The sequence below is a fragment of the Calidris pugnax genome, unplaced genomic scaffold (assembly GCF_001431845.1).
Source record: "Calidris pugnax isolate Ruff unplaced genomic scaffold, ASM143184v1 scaffold81, whole genome shotgun sequence".
NCBI lineage: Eukaryota > Metazoa > Chordata > Aves > Charadriiformes > Scolopacidae > Calidris > Calidris pugnax.
The window spans coordinates 7,860,901-7,882,335 of record NW_015090880.1 but is presented as its reverse complement, the minus strand read 5'-3'; the positions used below and the strand labels follow the sequence as shown (position 1 = coordinate 7,882,335).

The following is a 21,435-nucleotide window of genomic DNA, read 5'->3' as shown; positions in this document are numbered from 1 at the left end:
TTATAACCATCTTGTCAGCTTATAGATAGTAAGTAAAATAAATTTACGTCTCATTGCTGTTATTTTCTATTTAATTTCATCACTAAGGAGTGCCAGAAAACTAACAGGCATGTATATATAAAGTGACAGGAAAAATGCTGGAAAAACCTCTTGGCATGGCATTTAATAGCCGAAAAATATTCTTGATGTCTTTGGTAAATAAATGTCAAGCCTTAATTACACAGTTTGCTAACCTTGTTTCCCTAGGCACAGATGGCAGGGTCAGAAATGAGCCAAAGCAGACAGAAGCTGTATTCCATGTCTATTCTGAGGGCTATCATAAGCCATCCTACTAGACAGGAGTATACACATAATTAAAAATTCATTTTATGGGGTCAGTGATGAAACAAAACTCAGATGTCTGGTTTCCCAAGGGAGCGATCTGACATCTAGATAAAGAAGAAGCTGTTCTAATTCTGGAGAGAGTCCTGGTAAACCTGTAATTCTATTCACAACAGCACAGCCTGATGCAAGAACCTCTGTCGTGGCTCTTTGGTCACACAGGCTTGTCCTCTCCTCCTTTTGAGTGTCTTCTGACTCGTAAACGAATTGATGGTTTGCTTTGCACACACATATTTTGATCATAGCACTACATGAAGGGGATGGAGCTCAGTTAATTGCATAATTGTTAATGTTCTTTGGATAAAAGTATTTCGTGAGGTGCTGGGGCTCCTGCACGCCCTGACCCAGGGGTGCTCCTGTCTTCCCTGCGCCCACCCCAGGGTGCTGCTGCCAGAGACCACCAAAGGATGGGGAATGGTGAGGCAGGGTTCCCTCTTCTGGGCTCTGTGGCAGGCCCCAGGGGCCAGGGTCTCCTCCTCCTCCTTGGTATGAACAGGGTTCCCTCTTCTGGGCTCTGTGGCAGGCCCCAGGGGCCAGGATCTTCTCCTCCTCCTCCTTGGTATGAGATGCTACCAACAAAGCACACAGACTGCTGTGGAGGAGAGCCTTCCTCCACCCAACAGCCACACCAGAACCCGAGAGCAGCACTTACTCTACATAGTAGACACCATAAACGGGATCCTCAATTTTCTCCCAACCAGCAGGTAACTCTGGAAATAGAAAAAGCATTACTGAAGCCTTCAGTGCAGGTTTTTTCTGACAGGCAGGTGCTCCTGCTCAGTGTGCAAAACTCATCAGTACCTCAGATTTTGAACACTTTTCAGAATGATCACAGCCTCCTTTTAAAGGCTGGCATAGCATGGTACCAGCATCATAGCCTGCCCCACCTGTGCTGGGCTAGCAAATCAGTGAGAAGATGACCATTCCAATCAATTTTAGATTTGCTTTTCGCATTAGAGGAAGAAATGATCAATAAACTCCCTTTCTGGGAGTGCCCCAAGTACCCTCCTGGTTTCACTATCATGAGTGGCTCTGGATGGAGCACTGCAGTGTAAGTCGATGCAGGCAAAGAGCCAGAGGCATTTTAAGACCAGCATACAAAGATGGGCGAGGTTATGGAAAGGAGCTGTAGCACGCTCCCAGAGACTCCTTTTTTTGGGATTTACACCGTGTTGCTCAGCCCTGAGCCCCACGCAAAAGCGCATCTTCAAACAGGACAAAGTGAGTTTAACGTAAATGCCCGGCACATGGAACCCACCCAAGTGGGGCTGGCACACACAGATGTACTTCACTGCATAGTACTTAATGTAAAAACACATATTGCCATAATCACATGTAACAGAGATTTCCTTTTTTAATTAGCATAATTAACAAAAAACAGTTCTGAAAGATGAAATTAACATTTGGAAATGTATCCACTTTTGTTCCTGTTGATTTTCTAGACTGCACATAGTACTTTAACTATAATTAGCGAATGTAATAATATCACTTCAGCATCCAACTGAGGGTTATTAAAGCTGTATGTATTACTTAAAGGCCTGATCCTTGTCCCAGTCATTCAAACACAATGTTCCCATTGGCTGTGGGTATTGAAACAATCATCCTGTTAACAAGACAGAGTAGTGTGTTTGTGTAATACCGTGAATCAACTCAAAAGAAGGTTGCACCATGCTATGGACTGTGCCAGTGTCCTAACAGAGTCTGCACATTCATTTAAATAATAATAATAATAAAAACATTGTCAGAAAACACAAGTTCAAATACTCAATACAAAATAATACCTCAAAATTTATCACTAAATTCACAAGATCAATAGCAAATAATCTATGTTTGTTTATTATCAAATGCAAAGATTTATTTTCATTAGTGGCATCATTTGCTGAGCCAATACAATCAACAATGACCCATTAATTAGAATAAGCGTAACTAACTAGTTCTGCATGTATAGACTTCAACAATGTTGCCATAAGGATAGAAATATCTCCAGACTGGAGATGTACAGAATCTATACAAACACTCATGGACTAATTTCTCAAAGTTTATGTTTGTGTTCAGAATTGGCTGGAGATCAGACAATATTGATTTTCATGGTTTTTGCTCCACATGTCCCTTACTTGCAGATACAAGGTAGGGTTTCCACTCTTATCATTATTTTATCCTTATTGGGTTTAACATCTTTGGATTCCTTGAGACATAAGCAATTAAATGCAAGCCAGTGCTAACTTTTGGGCATGAAAACACTCCACAATTTTATCAGCAGATTGATCTGAAATGAACCCTTCAGGAACAGATATTCCTTTACATCATGCAAGTGTTGTGAGAAAAAGGTAGAAAGCTAAAGGCCAATCTTGAAAGTCTTTTCGCAAAGGGAACTCTCAGGTTTGCAAAGGAGTCCCTTATGGTGAAAACACTGTGGGACTGGCTTAAAGAGTTTCAGTATAATTAAATTAAGACCTAGCATGCAATCAGGAAGATCTCAAGTTGTGGCAGCCATTTAATTCTTTGCTCTACGGTGAACGTAGAATGGTAGAGACCAAGCTGGGGGTGGAATAAAAACAAAAGGTGAATGAGGGAAGGGAGAAGTAATGAATAAATGTTTAAAATGAGTTTCCACAATTTTTCCTGCTAAATATCTTTTGTCTATTTTGGACTATTAAATGTTTTTAATTTTTAAAGTTTAATTTTTTATTTTTTTTTTGCTTTTCTTCTGTTCACAAAAGGTTTTGGTATTAAATTTAATTTAATTTTTGCTTTTCTTTTCAAAATTTTCACAGGTTAGAAAACCACCACTTTCCTAGCCTCAAAGAAGGTACTGTGCAAAAGCTCCCCAGTTTTCTATGTCTGCAGCATTCCATTTAAGGAACACATTTCTATGTTTTCTAAAGTAACAATACACAAAACTGCAGCTTTCAACACATTACTTGTTGATTATGTAGATGCGATTTCAGACTTCTGAAAGCCTCTGAAATGTCCCTAAAGCAAAATGCAATATTCTCCATAGCCATGTTGCACAGTCTTGCTTCTTAGTGGCTTTAAATTATTCATCTCCTTTCTCTACCTCTCCTGCCAAACTGAAGATGACCCAGAGCATCAGATTTTATCACAAATATAAGATTTCCAAAAACATTTTGCATCATTAAGAGCCTGACTGAGCCATATGGTTTTTATTTTGGTACATCTATCCAGCTCTCTGCAATCTCGGAGCATTTGTCAGCACGTAAATTCAACGGACAAATATCCAATTTTATACTTTGAAGCCTGGGGTAAATACATGGATTCCTACTGAGGTGCTCTTAGTTAGTATCCGGACCTACACAGGGGAAAACAGAACTTCTCCAACCACCAGTTATTTCAGTCGTGCCCATGCATTACCATAAAGCAGCTGGAGATGACTTCAATATACTCAGCTCTTACTGCCCCCTGTGAGGCCAAGAGGATCTGCCCAAGTGTATCCCAAATTCTACTCCAAAGATTAAATTTTTGTGCCCTTCATATAACCTTCTGTTAAAGGAGACATGTCCTATGACTCCATAGTCAATCCACCTGTTTGGAAAACAAGAAGCTGTGCAAATGCTTCAAGTTTTAATTTTCTTTCATTTAGAAAATAAACTGTTGACAAGTTAAGGAGTTAAATACCTGGCAACAACCAGTTTGTACTAATCGTGGCAATGGTTAGTGAACAGGCCATATGTTTGCATGCCCCCCTTGCCTAACATCGCTGTGATCAACTGAGCCATTTGAAAATGTCTGTCTTTACACTGCAACATTTGCAAATCTCAACAGTATATCAATGGGCTGTGAGCTCAACAGAGCTTATCTGCATTAAAAAAAAAGGCAACATCTCATGATGTTCCAGCAAAACACTTGTGTATGCAAGTGCCTGGCTGTGAGCTCAACAGAGCTTATCTGCATTTAAAAAAAGGCAACATCTCATGATGTTGCAGCAAAACACTTGTGTATGTAAGTGCTGGCAGAACTGGGGTCAGACTTATCAATTAATGAGTTTCTCTATATTTATTTTTTCAGCTCCTTTTCTCTTGCACTAGATCCTGATATCAGACTGAAAGAAGGGAACATTTCCATTTCATTATTGCCTCTGAATTTTCTCTGAATTTTTTAACCTCTCTCTTATTTTAATTCACCCTTTGTGAAGGCCTTCATGAGAAATCTCTGCAGGTTGTTGGTATGCATCCACCTACTAGTGATGTTTCTTGGTCTGATGCTGATTATTTGTGTGAGCTGTGCTTAAATGCTAACATACCACTAAGGTGACAACGTTCCTCTTTAAATTGTCATTTCTTTCAAATTCTTGCAGTAGAGGTTAGGCCTCCAACATTTTTCCAGGCATATTATCCAGAGGAACAGTTCTGGAGTACTGTTAGAAGTCCACACAATAACTGCTGGCTGCTGATGCCGTATCCATCACACAGGAGCGGGAAGCAGAATCCACTTACATGCAAGTCATTACAGAAACCAGAGGTTAATTCTCTGGTAATACAACCCTCCAGTACGCAGAACTATAAACTGTAAATACAGTCCTTTTTAAAAGCAGTAATAGACCTAGTGGAAATAAAATCCTATGCAACCTCTTATGCCTTTAAGCTTTCCAAGTGCACTAGAGCATGGCTGAACAGAAATAACAACTACCTCCGCCATCAGTATAAACAGAATGAGCACCGCTGAGATTAGATATCAAGACAGCATTCTTCACAAAAAGATGCAGCAAATAAAAGTGTACCACATCATCGAAGATAGTCTGTTTATGAAATCACCTACTGAGGCAAAATTTTCAGCTGTTTCATTCACAAGCTCAGCAGAACCATTCTATGTAATACTTAAACTTTCTAAACCACACTTTGCTTCTCTTGTCTGGGAAGTGTACTCAGCTCCAGTGAAAAAGCATCATTAGCTACTTGATTTCAACTTTGGCATTTATTTATAAGCCTTTTCCTGGAGCGAGTGACACCAATGGAAAATCCCCTGATTTCTGCATGGTCCAGGAGGAAGCAACTTCGAACAAACTTTGCAAAATCAAGGCCCTCCAGCTTTTGCCAAACTATATCAGTAAGAAAAACACTGTAGATCTGAAGCTAAAGGAAGATTAACGCTTTGTGTGCTAGGGAAGTTTTGCTGATAAATTAGGTTTGTTGAAATTAAAAAAAAACAGAAAGATGCAAAATGATACAAAGGAGAAAGTAAGTAATTAAAGGCTTAAAACAGTGCAGTTGAAGTCAAACATCAAAACGAGAGATGGATGATTTACCTAGTTCACTGTCCAGTTCCTCCGTGTGTACCCCTTCTTCTCCAAGGGAAGAGCAGTAAATGAGACAGAAAAAATTAAAAGAAAATTTCAGATACCAGCACCAAGCAAGAAATTCCCTACAGCAAACAGCAGAACCGGCACTAATTTTCTACCAAGCCCAAGCTTTCTATTTATCAACTTTAGTGCTCAGAATATTGATGGATCTGATGCAGATAATGAAAGAACTGGTTCTTGCATTCTTAAAACATCTATATCAATTGACTGCTTCCATGCCACAGTTTGATATGGCAAAGTAATACATTTGTGTTGTGCTCACTGTAGTGAAGCTTCTCCACCAGATCTGAATGGTCCGACCTTCCCAATCTGTCCTGTAGACACGGGGATCTATCAGAGGCCAGACCTGAATGCTAATGAAGAAATCCAAGAGGAAAACCTTGCATTTAAATAAGAACTAATGTAGCAAGGTTTTCAAGAAAGTACCCAAATTTATGTGCATACAAGGTCCTATTGACTTCACTGTAACTACTCAGATGATTTGAGATAGACGTGAAGCAAAGCACCTCCTTTAACTGGAGGCACAGGCCCACACCGAAGTCCAGATGCACTGGTGAGACACACACAGGAATGCACCAGTTTTATCGGGGCACCTGGGACAAAGATCACATAATTTTTCAAACACACACAAAGCCATCAATATTCACTGTTGCTCCATTTATCATTATCTGCTCCATATTCATAAGTTAACAGTGACACAGATGATTAAAGTATTGCTTAGCCTATAAATAATAATAATGCAGTCTGAAAATGAAGGATGATGACAAAACCAGAACAAAGATGGTAAAAACAATCTTGGACCTAATACAGTAAAAGTATAAGCCACATAAATGAATGATAGAAGCAAACAGAAGATGTAGTATCACAGCATTGCTTTTGAAAAGTTGGACACCTGAAAAAACACTTCCTCCACCTGTTTGCTATTTATTCTACCAAAACAGCTGTTTAGGACCATTAGTGTGAAACATGAATTGCCATTTTCTTTGATAGCCTAAACAACTGGAAAGGACCAAAAACTTGTTAGGGACATGTATCCTGGCGAAGCAAAAACACAAGGCAACGGCACCCAAACAAATCTGAAGCGACACCTAACATTGATAATAACCACAAACAGGATGGGATTGAGCCTGAAAACTCACACACATACAACAAACAAAACAGAGGAGGAATCCCACTGCCTCCCGTGGAAATACTCCCAACAGTGACCCTTGACAAAAACGTCCAGCTTCTATAATGCAGCAAAATAACCTCCTCTCTTCTTTGTGCTCACATTGCTTCCTGAAATATAATTATTCTTATGTGCAAAGAAAGATTAGATCAGCCAAGCAAAACAGTGCAGGGCACTTCTATGCTTATGAAGCAACTGGTTTAACTACTGAATGTTAAAAATATTCATTAATGAGAAACTTAGTGAATGAAGTGAAGGGGTGTGGGGGAAGATGAAATTTGCTAATTTTGAGGACCTGATACACAAAAATGCCACTACTCTGCAAAACTATCAGCTTAATTAAATACAAAAAATTACCCAGCTGTATGTTTCTAATCCCAATTAAATAAATTATCCCAATGCTTGTTTTATAATTGCTAAGCAGACAAGAAGTTTGAAAGACCTTCCCTTCTGCGAGGAGACTTAAAACTGTTGGCTTGTGCTACCAGCTGCTCCTTGCCCGGGCTCAGAGCACGCTGAGCGACAGCAGCACTGGCTGCTGGCTGGGGCTATCGACGTCGTGGGAGTCTTGCTGGCAGAGAAAGCCAGGAGAGAAGCTGTGCTTCAGTGAAAACTACCCTCCCAAAGAGGAAATCTTATGCTGAAGACTTAGCAACCTCCTCTTTAAATTGCCAGCGATGCTGAACTGCAAGGAGGAGGGAGCTTTGCCTGCATACGCTGTTATTTAATTTTGTTCCAGTTCTGATAACTCACTGACATATCCATTTTTGGGCGCAGAGCAAGGCCTCCGTTAATCCAGCTCCCTCTGCTCGCTCCTTACAGACGATGCCAGTTGCTAAGGATGTGAAGCAGGCATCAGCTCGCTGTGCTCGGTGTTTGCCTGGGCTTTGCACGTCCACGTGCTTTGGGGGTACGCTGCACTGTGCACTGGGAAGTCAGGGACCCCCTCCATCCCAGCAGCAAAGGCTGCAGAGGCCAATTCTCTCATCCTGCAAAATCTCACACGTGAAAGGAAGCAGAGGCTGAAAAAAACTGCTTGTGCAAAAATAGTAACAGCAGTTCTGGAGGCCGGGTTTGAACCTACCAGTAAAAAGGGATTGAGTCTATTCTTTTCTGAAATAAAATCATCATTCTTATTGAGCTGACTCACGCCAGTAGGAAGTTAATCATATTACAAAAACTAATTTTACAAGGATAGCATCGACACTGACAAAGTAAACCCTTTCATTTTTAAGATATGCCTACCACGATAGCATTGTGCTAGCCAAAACTATGCATTAGAATACCATCACCTCTCCTGGTCAGTAGACAAAAATTTCCACAGAGGTTTTCTCAAATATTTAAGTTATTTTCATCATGATTCCCTTTTTCTTCCAGTATATCCTAAAGGATGCAGGGAAAGAACTTCCTTTAACACTCCTGCATTTGGCTGCTCTATATTGGACAGTGGCTTGCATTTCCAACATCTCAAGGAATACAAAATTACATCAGTGTAAATTTTCAGTGGCAAAAATCTACACTTCCAAATGGAATGTGTTTTCAGCAATCGTAACACTAAGCGACTATCAGAATTTAACAGCAGAAGTGAAGCAATTGAGTTATTTCTGCTCAAACAAGGAAATAATAACATAACTCTTTCAATTCATGTAAAGCAGCTGGCTGAAGCGTAACACAATGGAGCACGCAGAGACTCAGTCGCTTTCCTCCTACACAGCGATCCAAGGAGCAAACATGTTAGAAAACTTTGAGTCTTGTTCAGCATCAGTGACTATTCAAATGCCTTTGCAAAACCAGACGCCTCTTAGTTCTAACCCTTCTTTGATTTTTATTAAATGATGTGCCATCCCAATGGCTATCTCACATACACAGACAGTGATTTTACAACAACATAATGGACATTGTCTCTATGCACTTACTAATAAACTTCTTTTTTGTTTTTAGGTATTTCTGAACCCAAGTTATTGGAAAGGGGAGAAGGAAAAGAAGAAACCCACCTAGAAATGGACCAAAGACATTATTATTTCACTATTTGCAGTCTCTTACCATCATCTTCACATTCTTCTAGAGGCTTCTGCTGTTTGTTCAGGCACCGTGGATCTAGCCAAGATGTTGTTTTTGTGTTGTGGCTGGAAACCAAAAATGGAAATATGACCTTTGTTAATAAAGCAGAGATGAAGTATCAGTGACATAAAAGTATATACCCTCTTTATTATTCAACAGACCTGAAGGCATCCAGAAGAAATGGCGTTACAATTTGACACTTAGCAAACTAGTCTACCAAATCACAAGAATCTTGGCATTGAAAATACAGCGGTGAAAAGTGAAAGTATACATCAGCATTCCTGACTGGAAGGATGCATGTGAAAGCTGCAGTATTATAATATTAATTTCCAAACTTCTGTCTTCGGTGGTTTATTTCTTAATTCCAGGAGCTGTCTGTGAACCATTTGCTTCCTGATGAAAAGACAGAAGTTTCCCTTCCTTCCTAAACCATGCAGAGGCCTTTGTTCCTGCAAAAGATCTTTGACATTTGCCTAGATTTGACCCAAGCATTAGTCAAAACCAAAATTTCCAGTGAAAACTTTTTAATTACACAAATAAATATGTTCTGTCAGAGCCTTTGATGGTTTCCTTTCTACAAGTCCCCTGACAGTATCGCGATGCCAGTCCCAGCAGTGAAGGCTGAATAGTTAACAGGCTTAAAATACATTTTCTAGAAACTATATTCTCCCATCTTTTCATTTGCACAGGGAGACAATCTTGTAATGTAATGCCTCTTCTACAACCTGATGTCATCCTAGACATAACGTGCAAAGATAGCCCTCCAGTCCCCGAGGTATCATTTATCTCGCTTAGCCTTTAACACTGCTTAACAGTTTTAAGTTTCAATACCATAGTAATGCTATTTACTTCTCCTTCAAGGTCTCAGAGAGGTTTACAAACTTAACCTTAGCCTCACAACAGTCTCATGAAGCTGGAAATGCTGTAATGAGCGCTATGATCCCTGAGGAACTAACAGCAGACCAGCAAACTTGCATTTTATTGCAAGACGAGGGGACTGCCTTGCCCCTAGGATCCGAATATGTAAATAAAAAGTCTTTGTTTGACACATCCTACTACCCAGCTCTCCCCAGGCAGGACCCCTGAGGAACTAACAGCAGACCAGCAAACTTGCATTTTATTGCAAGACGAGGGGACTGCCTTGCCCCTAGGATCCGAATATGTAAATAAAAAGTCTTTGTTTGACACATCCTACTACCCAGCTCTCCCCAGGCAGGACGAGCAAATGCATTTAATCCTTTTGTAGGCTTCAGAGCAATTAATCGCCAAGTAGAAAACTGAATGGCAGAAATTCAGCAAGTAAGGCAAATTAACAGCAATAAAGCAGAGGGGGTTCTGCCAACCTATAAATAAGAAAGTCTGTAGTCTAGCTGAGAAAGGGGGTGATGGGAGGAGAGCAATGAAACATTTGCGTATTTCTTGCAACTTCGTCTCGCTCACCAAAGGCTCACAACAGCAGTGTTTGCTGAGGCACAGAAAATTTAGCTAAACACCTTTCAGATCATACACTCGGAGGGACAGAATTGTGTTAGACCCTGTAACACCCATAGGTCTACATGCAGGATAACGAGGGAGTGGGATACTGTGGGTAATGAAAATCCCAATTAAAGCACCAGAGGAACATATCTCAAGAGCCAGATCGCTTCAGCTACAAGCCATCAGGATTGGTTACCCCACACGCAGCTCTGGCCCCACTGGACCTGTGCTGGTTCTCTGCAAGGAGCTCAGATGTTCCCATACTGTTCCCTTCAGCACCCTGACTCGACAACCCAAAGTGCTGTAGATGACGGTACAGACATCGGAGCCAGCTTGGGTCCACACAGCTCATTAGCTCGCTCTCTTAATTTGATACAAATCAGACTAAATTGTTTCTAGGCTCAGGGTGTCCTCAGAATTAATAGAACTGCAGTCATTCTGTGCTGCATCCAGACTAACACGTTCTTTGCACAAAATCCACCCCCCTCCCCATGCGTCTGCATCCTCCAAGTGGTCAATCTGGGCTGCAGGGAAGGAAGCAGTTGGTGTGCTACCAGATTCCCCCGTCAGACAGACAGCAGTGCATGCAGCCTACGTTTTCCTACCACATCCATGATTCTCCTGCAAAAGGTCTAACAAATTACTTAGGGTGCTACAGTCCTGCATTGCTAAGAGAACACACACACACAGGGAATATAGCAGGGATGGGTTTTGGGGAAGCTGGTGGCAACAGCAGAACCTTTTGCCGAAGCACCTGTAAGGACTGGCTGCTTGGACAGCATTTAGTGCTCATCATCTGTCCTCCTCCAGGAAGGAAAATGGCAGGCTGGATGGGCTATTACTCAGGCTGCCTTATATATGTTAAAGTCAGAAAGTATGTCAAAGAATGAGGCACCCTGTGGACATCACAAGGGGCAGAACATTGTGTTCGGGATAATGAACGCATTTCAGTTTCATCTGATCTGCAGCTGATTAGAATTTGCATTGAGCCTTCTAGACTGTGGCTTGCACCACGGAGGCGGTGGAGCCTCTTCATGTAATTGAGAGCACCCTGGAAAATGGCCATTTTTACAGGAACCCTCTCCCAGCTGGTGAAGAGCTGCTGTGGTGCACCCGGTCCTCCCAGCTCCTCAGATCTTCTGGCACTCTTCTCTGATGCACTCCCCCCTTCTATTGCAGCCAAGGGAAAACCTCCTCTGATGAATCTTTCCTTAGCCCTGTCCAAATGTCTCCTCTCCTGATGATGGAGGAGCAGGACTGCTCCCCTTCCTACCCTAATCCAGCCTAATTCTTCAGAGCACCAGAGGGGGCATTAGCAGAGGAGGTTCTTCTGTACTAATTGGCCGCTGGCTTGTGGTGCACAGACAGGGGACCTCAGTTTCCAAGACCGCATTAAACAGACCATCAAATCCAAAATCAATTCCTCACCCCCCTTCTCCACTTAGGCAGCCAAGGGCTTGAGTTTCAAAAGCTAATTGAATTTTAATGTCTAGCTAACCTCTGTGCAAGAAATCTCTTCCACTAACAGGTCCCATTTTATAAGTTACTCCTATCTCAATAAATCTAGACAAGTATAATTAGAGACTATTATTTATGGCATGAAAAAATCAATATCATCATAAAACTGCTGACAGCACTCAGCTCTTAGGCAGAGACTGCAGAGCACGAGGTACTTCTTTTCCAAACTTAGTGTGCCTACTCTGCACTGAGCTATGGCTTCTGCAAACCACCGGAGCACGTTAACACTTTTGGACCATTTGCTCTGACGAGAGGACAACACCCAAAGTCCATTCCCTGGCTCTGTTGCCACCTCAGCACACGACCAGAGGAACTCTCTCTGCTGCGTTATGCACAGAGGCAGGCTCCAGAAATGAAGTCTCAGCCCTTTCAATTAAGAGCTTTCATTCCACCCGCGAAAACAACTGGCCCATATTTTATAAGTGTCGGTTGCTTTTGTAACCGCCCTCATAAAACAAGCAATTCCCTCTGCCTTTGAACTCAGGAGTAATTTGGATGTTAATCCAATCAGGAAATGCAAAACCCCTTCAGAAGCAGTAAAGAACTTAGAGCTCTGCAACTTAACTGTATACACTAAATATTTAATACACACACGTACACACACATACAAAATGCATCCGTGGAGGTTTACGAATGCCCAGAGAGAGAGGGAAAGAGATGGAATTAGAACAACAAAAATGCGCTTTACTCTATAAAATAGACTTCTCCGTTCTCCGTGTAGGCCATCTCCCAGTTTTCCGGCAGAGGACCTAGGTTATCCTCGGCAGAAGGAGGTAGGTATTGAGGGAGGTTCTGAGATGGTTCCGTGGTGGGAACGTTGGTGTGGCTATCAATGGCGGACGGTGGGGCTGTCTCTCTTACGATATGCGCGTTATGCTCGTCTTGGTCACCAGACTCTGCTGCGGAATAAACAAGCACAAATAAAAGTGAAAATCGGTCTTTTTTTCTCCTCCCATTTGCTTCTCCACATTTATCCTTATGCTTTTCCTTGCCTCGCTTTTTAATTTGCAAGAAGCAGCAACAGATGAACCAAGGGCAGAGACTCTGCGGTCTTTTTCCCAGCATGGACGAGCTGGCTTTGCCCACACACCCTGTGCCAAGCCAGCCCCTCGCCAGCACAAATCAGAAGCTGTGATCAACTACTGTGTTTGCTCTAATAGGCCCTGCTGAGGTACCAAAGTCTTCCAGGCTGTCTGAGGCCAGGGCTCACTGATGTAGATCAGTTCAACGGGCTTCTGAGCAGGCTTACAGGTTCACTCCCGCAGCGCCAATTGCGGGACGGGGATTAGGAGAACAAAAATTCCTGTTTGAAGAATGATCAAAAGGGGAGATTTTTTACAAGTGCAGGAGGTAGCCAGAAGCTCAAAGTCAACAAGCTAATGGTGAACGTCTTTAGCGCAGTGCATTTTTTTAAAATTAAAATTTAAAATGAATGTCAGCGCTATGCCATGTGTCCACACTAGTGCCTGTTCCCGCTGTCTGAGGAGGTTTGTTCCACGGCTCATCACTGTATCCTGCCAGTCAAAGTCACTCAGGGGTACTTTATTATGTATCTGGCCCTTCTCCCTCCAAGGAAACTTTTCTGATGCAGTTGTGAGCTGTATCCATGAAGAAATGCTGCTCATTCCCTCCACCCCTAATCACAGTAAATGCTCTCCACAAACCAGGCCTGTGCCCCTAACTCCTTCACAGAGAGGTTTTGGCAGCAACACACAAATTCTAAAACTACCCCTGTGTCTACAAAAGGGCTTTTCTCTTGTTGGTTCTTGAAGGTGTTGGAAATTAATGGCAGTACTTCCAAATCACCTGGGACCACCAAGTCTCCAGTACATGCAGCTGGCAGCACGCTGAGCAAAATGCAGAGATATTGGTGTCACACTCTGCCAAGTCCCTGAGCAGCGGGACTGAAAGGGCTTCACAGCCAAGACCTCACCTCTGCTCTCCAGACTGGGACTGGGGACCTCCTCAAGTCACAGCCCACAGCCTCAGATTTTGGGGGGGCTGGCAGCACGCTGAGCAAAATGCAGAGATATCGGTGTCACACTCTGCCAAGTCCCCGAGCAGTGAGGCTGAAAGGGCTTCACAGCTAAAACCTCACCTCTGCTCTCCAGACTGGAGACCTCTTCAACTTACAGCCCACAGCCTCAGATTTTGGGGGAGGCCATTAACTGCAGCTCCTGTGCTATTTCTAGTCTGTGTGCTGCCATTAGAAAAAGACAAGATACTGAAGATAATAAACTGGGAGAAGAGGGAACAAAAAGATCTAGACTATACCAGTACCCTGGTATAGAAAGCAGGCTGCTTTCTAGCCTTCCTGGCGGTCGATATTTTTAGGTAGAAGATGACAAGATAAAAGGAGCATGAATGAATCATTGCCAGCTTAAGACTGCGAGTGTAAACATGCCAAAGTCTGGAAGACACAAGTCATCGAGAGGTCTTCTAAGGAAGCAGGAGCATTTTAATATGGCTAGCACACTAACATGTGAAAAAAAGCATAAGGAATCACTTTGGTATATGAGAAATAGCTCTTTTCTTGATTCTGTGCCCATTTAATGGAGGCAAGGGGCCAGGGTGTGATAGCATTGTGACAAATGAGCTGCATTTTCCAGTATTTCATCTTGTGAAGGAAAACAAGGAAAAGAAACGATGCTCGAGTTAGTTCAGGGGCACCAAACTGAGACAGGCAGGAAGGAGGTCAAACAGCTTCTCCCACCAGCTTCCTCCTGAAATCAGAGCCTGTGACAAGGGCTGAGGTTGCTGCCATGTCACATCATGTGAGAAACTGTCCTCAGTTCCAAACTTTGTAAAGGAGCCAGTAAGCAGAGACAGAAACTCCAGCCTGGGAGGTATTAGGCCAGTCAGGAGTGATCTAGGTTGGAAATATGTAACAGGTAGCAGCCAGAGCTGCAACCCTCAAAGCCAAAGACAGTTTGGCCTACCAGTAAAGAACTTAGAGCTCTGCAACTTAACTGTATACACTAAATATTTAATACACACACGTACACACACATACAAAATGCATCCGTGGAGGTTTACGAATGCCCAGAGAGAGAGGGAAAGAGATGGAATTAGAACAACAAAAATGCGCTTTACTCTATAAAATAGACTTCTCCGTTCTCCGTGTAGGCCATCTCCCAGTTTTCCGGCAGAGGACCTAGGTTATCCTCGGCAGAAGGAGGTAGGTATTGAGGGAGGTTCTGAGATGGTTCCGTGGTGGGAACGTTGGTGTGGCTATCAATGGCGGACGGTGGGGCTGTCTCTCTTACGATATGCGCGTTATGCTCGTCTTGGTCACCAGACTCTGCTGCGGAATAAACAAGCACAAATAAAAGTGAAAATCGGTCTTTTTTTCTCCTCCCATTTGCTTCTCCACATTTATCCTTATGCTTTTCCTTGCCTCGCTTTTTAATTCGCAAGAAGCAGCAACAGATGAACCGAGGGCAGAGACTCTGCGGTCTTTTTCCCAGCATGGACGAGCTGGCTTTGCCCACACACCCTGTGCCAAGCCAGCCCCTCGCCAGCACAAATCAGAAGCTGTGATCAACTACTGTGTTCGCTCTAATAGGCCCTGCTGAGGTACCAAAGTCTTCCAGGCTGTCTGAGGCCAGGGCTCACTGATGTAGATCAGTTCAACGGGCTTCTGAGCAGGCTTACAGGTTCACTCCCGCAGCGCCAATTGTGGGACGGGGATTAGGAGAACAAAAATTCCTGTTTGAAGAATGATCAAAAGGGGAGATTTTTTACAAGTGCAGGAGGTAGCCAGAAGCTCAAAGTCAACAAGCTAATGGTGAACGTCTTTAGCGCAGTGCATTTTTTTAAAATTAAAATTTAAAATGAATGTCAGCGCTATGCCATGTGTCCACACTAGTGCCTGTTCCCGCTGTCTGAGGAGGTTTGTTCCACGGCTCATCACTGTATCCTGCCAGTCAAAGTCACTCAGGGGTACTTTATTATGTATCTGGCCCTTCTCCCTCCAAGGAAACTTTTCTGATGCAGTTGTGAGCTGTATCCATGAAGAAATGCTGCTCATTCCCTCCACCCCTAATCACAGTAAATGCTCTCCACAAACCAGGCCTGTGCCCCTAACTCCTTCACAGAGAGGTTTTGGCAACAACACACAAATTCTAAAACTACCCCTGTGTCTACAAAAGGGCTTTTCTCTTGTTGGTTCTTGGAGGTGTTAGAAATTAATGGCAGTACTTCCAAATCACCTGGGACCACCAGTCTCCAGTACATGCAGCTGGCAGCACGCTGAGCAAAATGCAGAGATATTGGTGTCACACTCTGCCAAGTCCCTGAGCAGCGGGACTGAAAGGGCTTCACAGCCAAGACCTCACCTCTGCTCTCCAGACTGGGACTGGGGACCTCCTCAAGTCACAGCCCACAGCCTCAGATTTTGGGGGGGCCCATTAACTGCAGCTCCTGTGCTATTTCTAGTCTGTGTGCTGCCATTAGAAAAAGACAAGATACTGAAGATAATAAACTGGAAGAAGAGGGAACAAAAAGATCTAGACTATACCAGTACCCTGGTATAGAAAGCAGGCTGCTTTCTAGCCTTCCTGGCGGTCGATATTTTTAGGTAGAAGATGACAAGATAAAAGGAGCATGAATGAATCATTGCCAGCTTAAGACTGCGAGTGTAAACATGCCAAAGTCTGGAAGACACAAGTCATCGAGAGGTCTTCTAAGGAAGCAGGAGCATTTTAATATGGCTAGCACACTTACATGTGAAAAAAAGCATAAGGAATCACTTTGGTATATGAGAAATAGCTCTTTTCTTGATTCTGTGCCCATTTAATGGAGGCAAGGGGCCAGGGTGTGATAGCATTGTGACAAATGAGCTGCATTTTGCAGTATTTCATCATGTAAAGGAAAACAAGAAAAAGAAACGATGCTCGAGTTAATTCAGGGGCACCAAAGTGAGACAGGCAGGAAGGAGGTCAAACAGCTTCTCCCACCAGCTTCCTCCTGAAATCAGAGCCTGTGACAAGGGCTGAGGTTGCTGCCATGTCACATCATGTGAGAAACTGTCCTCAGTTCCAAACTTTGTAAAGGAGCCAGTAAGCAGAGACAGAAACTCCAGCCTGGGAGGTATTAGGCCAGTCAGGAGTGATCTAGGTTGGAAATATGTAACAGGTAGCAGCCAGAGCTGCAACCCTCAAAGCCAAAGACAGTTTGGCCTACAGAGGGCCAAAACTAAATCTCAGCTTAAATCTTTTTAAGTCTCTATCCAGATGTTAGAGCCAGAACTTTGGCAAGTAGGAACTGGCATGACAGCTCCTACAACTCATCAGAGGCTGGGAAGGAAAACTGTCATTGGTGCTAGGAAGTGACCAGAGGACAAGACCTAGTGCCAGTGATGGTGAGCACCCACAGCAAGCAGCTGTGGAAAGTTTGAATGTATGGATAATACTGCTTTCTAAGCACCTACCTCAAAGGGTAGGTGAATTCAGCATTTGAAACTGAGCTGAGGAAGTAATGCCTTATGCACTAACAAATACTAGGTTTGCAGGCACGGGGAAAAGCTCTTGCTCCTCAGATCTTCACAAACTTCCAGTAGATTTCTGTGGAAATTCAACTATCTCCAATAGTACCATGCTCTGAATCTGCCAGCACAGCACTTGACTTTAGATTGCAAAAGTTTCCAGTGGTCTTTCAGCCAATGCTCGATGGTAGCCACGGTGGGACTGAGACCTGTGTTCAGCAGAACAAGAGGCCTTCACAAAATAAAGAGCCTACACCCATGCTTCAGACCTCATTCCAGCAGCAAGCAGGCCTAAATTTGCTGTAAGGTTACATTGGAGAAGAGGGCCTAGTAATTGTGTGTGACAGGTATCTCTAGATGCAAGGAAAGGGAAGGGATAGCAACATATTTAGGAAGGAGCAAATGTAATCCTGGTTGAGCCATTTTGTACTGTTTATAATTGTCAAGCATAGCTCAACTCTTCCTTGAACTTAGTGCAACTAATGGATTTGAACTTTTCCCCAATTTTTTCTCATCCAGCTCAAGCCCACAAGGCCTTTTTAGAAGACACAACTGTGCACATGATTGTCCACACCTGGACATCTGCCACTGAGGTGGTGTTGTCCAGTTCTATCCAGGACTGACAGCTGTGCAGTAATTCCATTAAAAACAACTATCCTCCCCCAAATCATCCCCATGTATCCTAACTGATGGATTGCAGTATTTTTGTTTTACCTGTGAAGCTACTGCTCATTTCAGGTACATCATCCTCTTCCTCATTCTCTGTATGCACTATGCCAGCATTTTGCATATCATTGTAAGACTTGGTTCGCTTTGGAGTCGACTGCTTGGAGCCAGACTGCAGGTTTTGCAAAGCATCGGTGGAAGTCACTTTCCCACTGAGGGGCTGGCTGGGAGGCTTGGGCGTTCCATAGTAGTTACCTAGGCAATAGAAACACATTTGCATCTTCAAAAGGGAACAGTTTATAGCAGCAAGATTTCTATTTTATTTTATTTTCAGTCCCATTAAAATCTGTGTCTCCCCACAAGTAAGTAAATACATAAACTAACACACGCCAGTCCCATTTCTGGGCGTGCATATTATATCTATAGAGCAGACATGGAAATACTTCTGGCCTGTTAAGTTACTCTCATTGAATCTAAAAGGAGAAGCAATGGTTGTATTGTTTAGGTGCACTGAGCGTACAAGGGCTAAAACAAAAGGCAGGCATGGTGAATAGCAAAACTTCATCTCGTTACATCTGAATTTCAATTAGTAGCCTTTTTACATGTGTGCACCCACACAATGCTGTGGCAGATCTGGAGTGAGCCCTGCAGAAAATAAAAAATTCATGACTGCTATCACCCAGAGAAGTGATGAAAGGCTCGATGGCCTGCTTTAATACACAGGTTCTTTTACGGTGGATGTTGCATTTAAAAAGCAAAAACTAGTCTCTCTCTAAATGAAAACTTTGCCAGAGGAGAGAAAAGGAAAGGTACCACGTGGCACTTCTTTCTTCAAAGAGGAAACTCAGCAGTTGGGTCAACTTGGGTAGAAGCAAACAACCAGACCTTAAAGCAAAACTTGAAGGGACAAAGATCCACCCACAGTTATGCGAACACCCAGCTCTTGGCAGCCATCCCCAGATGTGATGCAAACAGTGCAAAGTGCTTGGGATGCTCCACTGTCACTTTTAAGTGACCGTGGAAGAAATGCAGAACAAGTGCAGGTTCATTGATGCCAGAACCACTTGAGGTATTTCACTGTTCCTGTTTTGCTTCACCTCAAACACCACAGTAGCACTTGACTTGCCCTGAAGTGCTCCACAGGAACCTCAGGTCTGGAATTGGTTCCCGCAGCACTGGGCATTACTGGAATTCAGGCCTATTGCAAGGCATATCTTTTTATATAATGATCTGTGACGCACAACTCATTTACATAAAAATCCCCAAATTTTCCTTTTCAAGTGTTGTTATTATTAATTTTCATTTGCCACCCTCAGATTCCAAGGGTGAACTTAAAAATTCCCCCTGTATTCTCTGGCATGACAAAATATAAAGGATCCTCTCCCCTATAGCTTTGTATAAGCCCACGTGGGGGTGCACACATACGGCTTTAACTGTGGCAGCAGCATAAAATTCTTCTCTAAAATATACATGCACATTTGATTACATTCTTCATCTATCTCCATGGGCTATGTATAATCTCAAAGCCTTATTTTTCAATTTTTCAGTACATAATTACATTATATATTTAATATCCATTCCCCAGAAAGTGTACATGCCCCTTTATTACCCCTGTTACACTACATCGGAACCACACGCCACAGGCAGATTGTGCAAAGGCACTTTAAAACCTCATCTGCTCTAAAAAAGGTAATTTTCTTCAGTTATTTTTATACATATGCATGTGTCTTTTTGTTGCAGAAGCCAACAACATCCTTCGTACACTGAGATAGGACACTGAGTTTAAAGTTAGCCTGCACTGACCTGCCCCACTGCAGTACGCAGTAGTGTCAACTCACCCAACACATTTCATACTGCTCAGTCATCACACACTCGATGTTCCAAATGACATAATATCTTCTAAATACCCTAGAAGTATTTTAAAAGACGGGTAGACGTGATGCTCGCTGACACGGTTATTGATGATTTTTGTCAGTGTAAGGTTGATGGTTGGACTCGATGATCTTAAAGGTCCCTTCCAACCTAGGCAATTCCATGATTCTTATTTCAGTTTGGAAGTACCAGTTGTTTATCTCAACTCCTGTTTAGCTGGCTGAATTGCCTTTCCCATGAGGATCATCTAAGCCCCTTACAATCCCAAAGTTGTGTGGGTTGTCAGCTTTAGGGGAAGGCCACAGGGATCGTGCATATCCTAACGGTCACAAATCTCAACCTGCAACTCTGGATGGTCTCTGGAAACATCAGGAGCAAGGGAGAGCATGAATCACCCCAGCTCAGGCTGGCAGAGTCCACCTGGGAAGTCTGCTTTGGACACAGGTTGCTATCTTTCTCCCTAACTGCCTTCCAAGAGGAGCAAAAGTCTTTCTTTGAGAGCTGAGGCTGGAGAAGTCGGATGAGCTCCTACCTCCACGCTTTTACAGCCAGAGTACTAGGACAGTAACACGTGCAGGTTTGTCTTAACAAGGTGTGTTCGAGCCTGTATACACCGTCGTGGATTCAGCTCCATAGAAGCAGCTACACTCCGCAACACTTTCATCTTCTGTTCATCATTTCAGAATCTTAAATGTACATTGATGCATAATTTATAGGGAGAAGGAAATTACTTCTTCTGCAAAGAGCCTCTAATGGGGATGGAGGCTCCTCAAGCAGGTTGCAGTCTCTGCTAAAGAAATTATTCTTATGCTCTATATACTGCAGGACTATTTTATACAAAAAGAGGAGGAATAGGGGAGAGACTGCAAAGGTAGGCGGGCAGAAAAAGGATAATCTACCCTGCTGCCATCCTATCCTCGTCAGCATTTCTCCTGATGAATGCTGCTACATTGGGAGTTTGGGGGTTTTTTTGTCTGTTTTTCCAGACAAAATGTGTTTTCTCAGTGTGTTAACTGCTAAGCAGAGAGATCCACGTGTGTGCCATATACATGAGAACAGCTTTTATTTATGGCACTGCACACTACTATTTTGTGCAAAATTTATTTCAGGTCTGTGGTAAATGGTTAAATCTTTTGCCATGGATGCAACAAAACGAATGAAGGGGATATATAGGTGTTGCTAGTGGAGATTTTTATTTCTCCTGGACAAGAAGATAGCATAGGTGTTACCATCCATCTTCCAATTACAGAGAAATATAAGATTATATCTTTAAGGTTTGCTTCTTTTCAGTTTCTCTAGAAACACTCAAAGCTGGAGCTCCTAACAGTTCACGGAGAGCTGCTCCTCAGCAGAAAAACAGGCTTCTCTGAAGTATTTCAGATTTGCTTACAGTGAAATCATTAGTTACTCTTCAAACCAGCCATGGCTGTTGGTATTACTATTAGTGAATAATTATTTTCTACCAACACAGTGTACTGTCTTAGAGGATCC

At 42.9% G+C, this 21,435-nt stretch overlaps 1 protein-coding gene across 5 annotated transcripts in view; it reads right to left on the bottom strand.

Annotated features, from left to right (window-relative positions):
• MAGI1 (membrane associated guanylate kinase, WW and PDZ domain containing 1) overlaps positions 1-18,323 on the bottom strand; it is an 82,290-nt gene extending 63,967 nt beyond the window's left edge. For all 5 annotated transcript variants that reach the window (XM_014946730.1, XM_014946731.1, XM_014946732.1 and 2 more), the window contains exons 1-5: positions 18,121-18,323; positions 15,015-15,225; positions 8,910-8,992; positions 5,645-5,680; positions 1,034-1,091 (exon numbers count right to left, since the gene is read on the bottom strand). In XM_014946730.1, the coding sequence (XP_014802216.1) occupies positions 1,034-1,091; positions 5,645-5,680; positions 8,910-8,992; positions 15,015-15,225; positions 18,121-18,196 (464 nt within the window). In that variant the 5' untranslated portion in view covers positions 18,197-18,323. The remainder of the gene's footprint in view (positions 1-1,033; positions 1,092-5,644; positions 5,681-8,909; positions 8,993-15,014; positions 15,226-18,120) is intronic.
• Between the last annotated feature and the right edge of the window lie 3,112 nt (positions 18,324-21,435).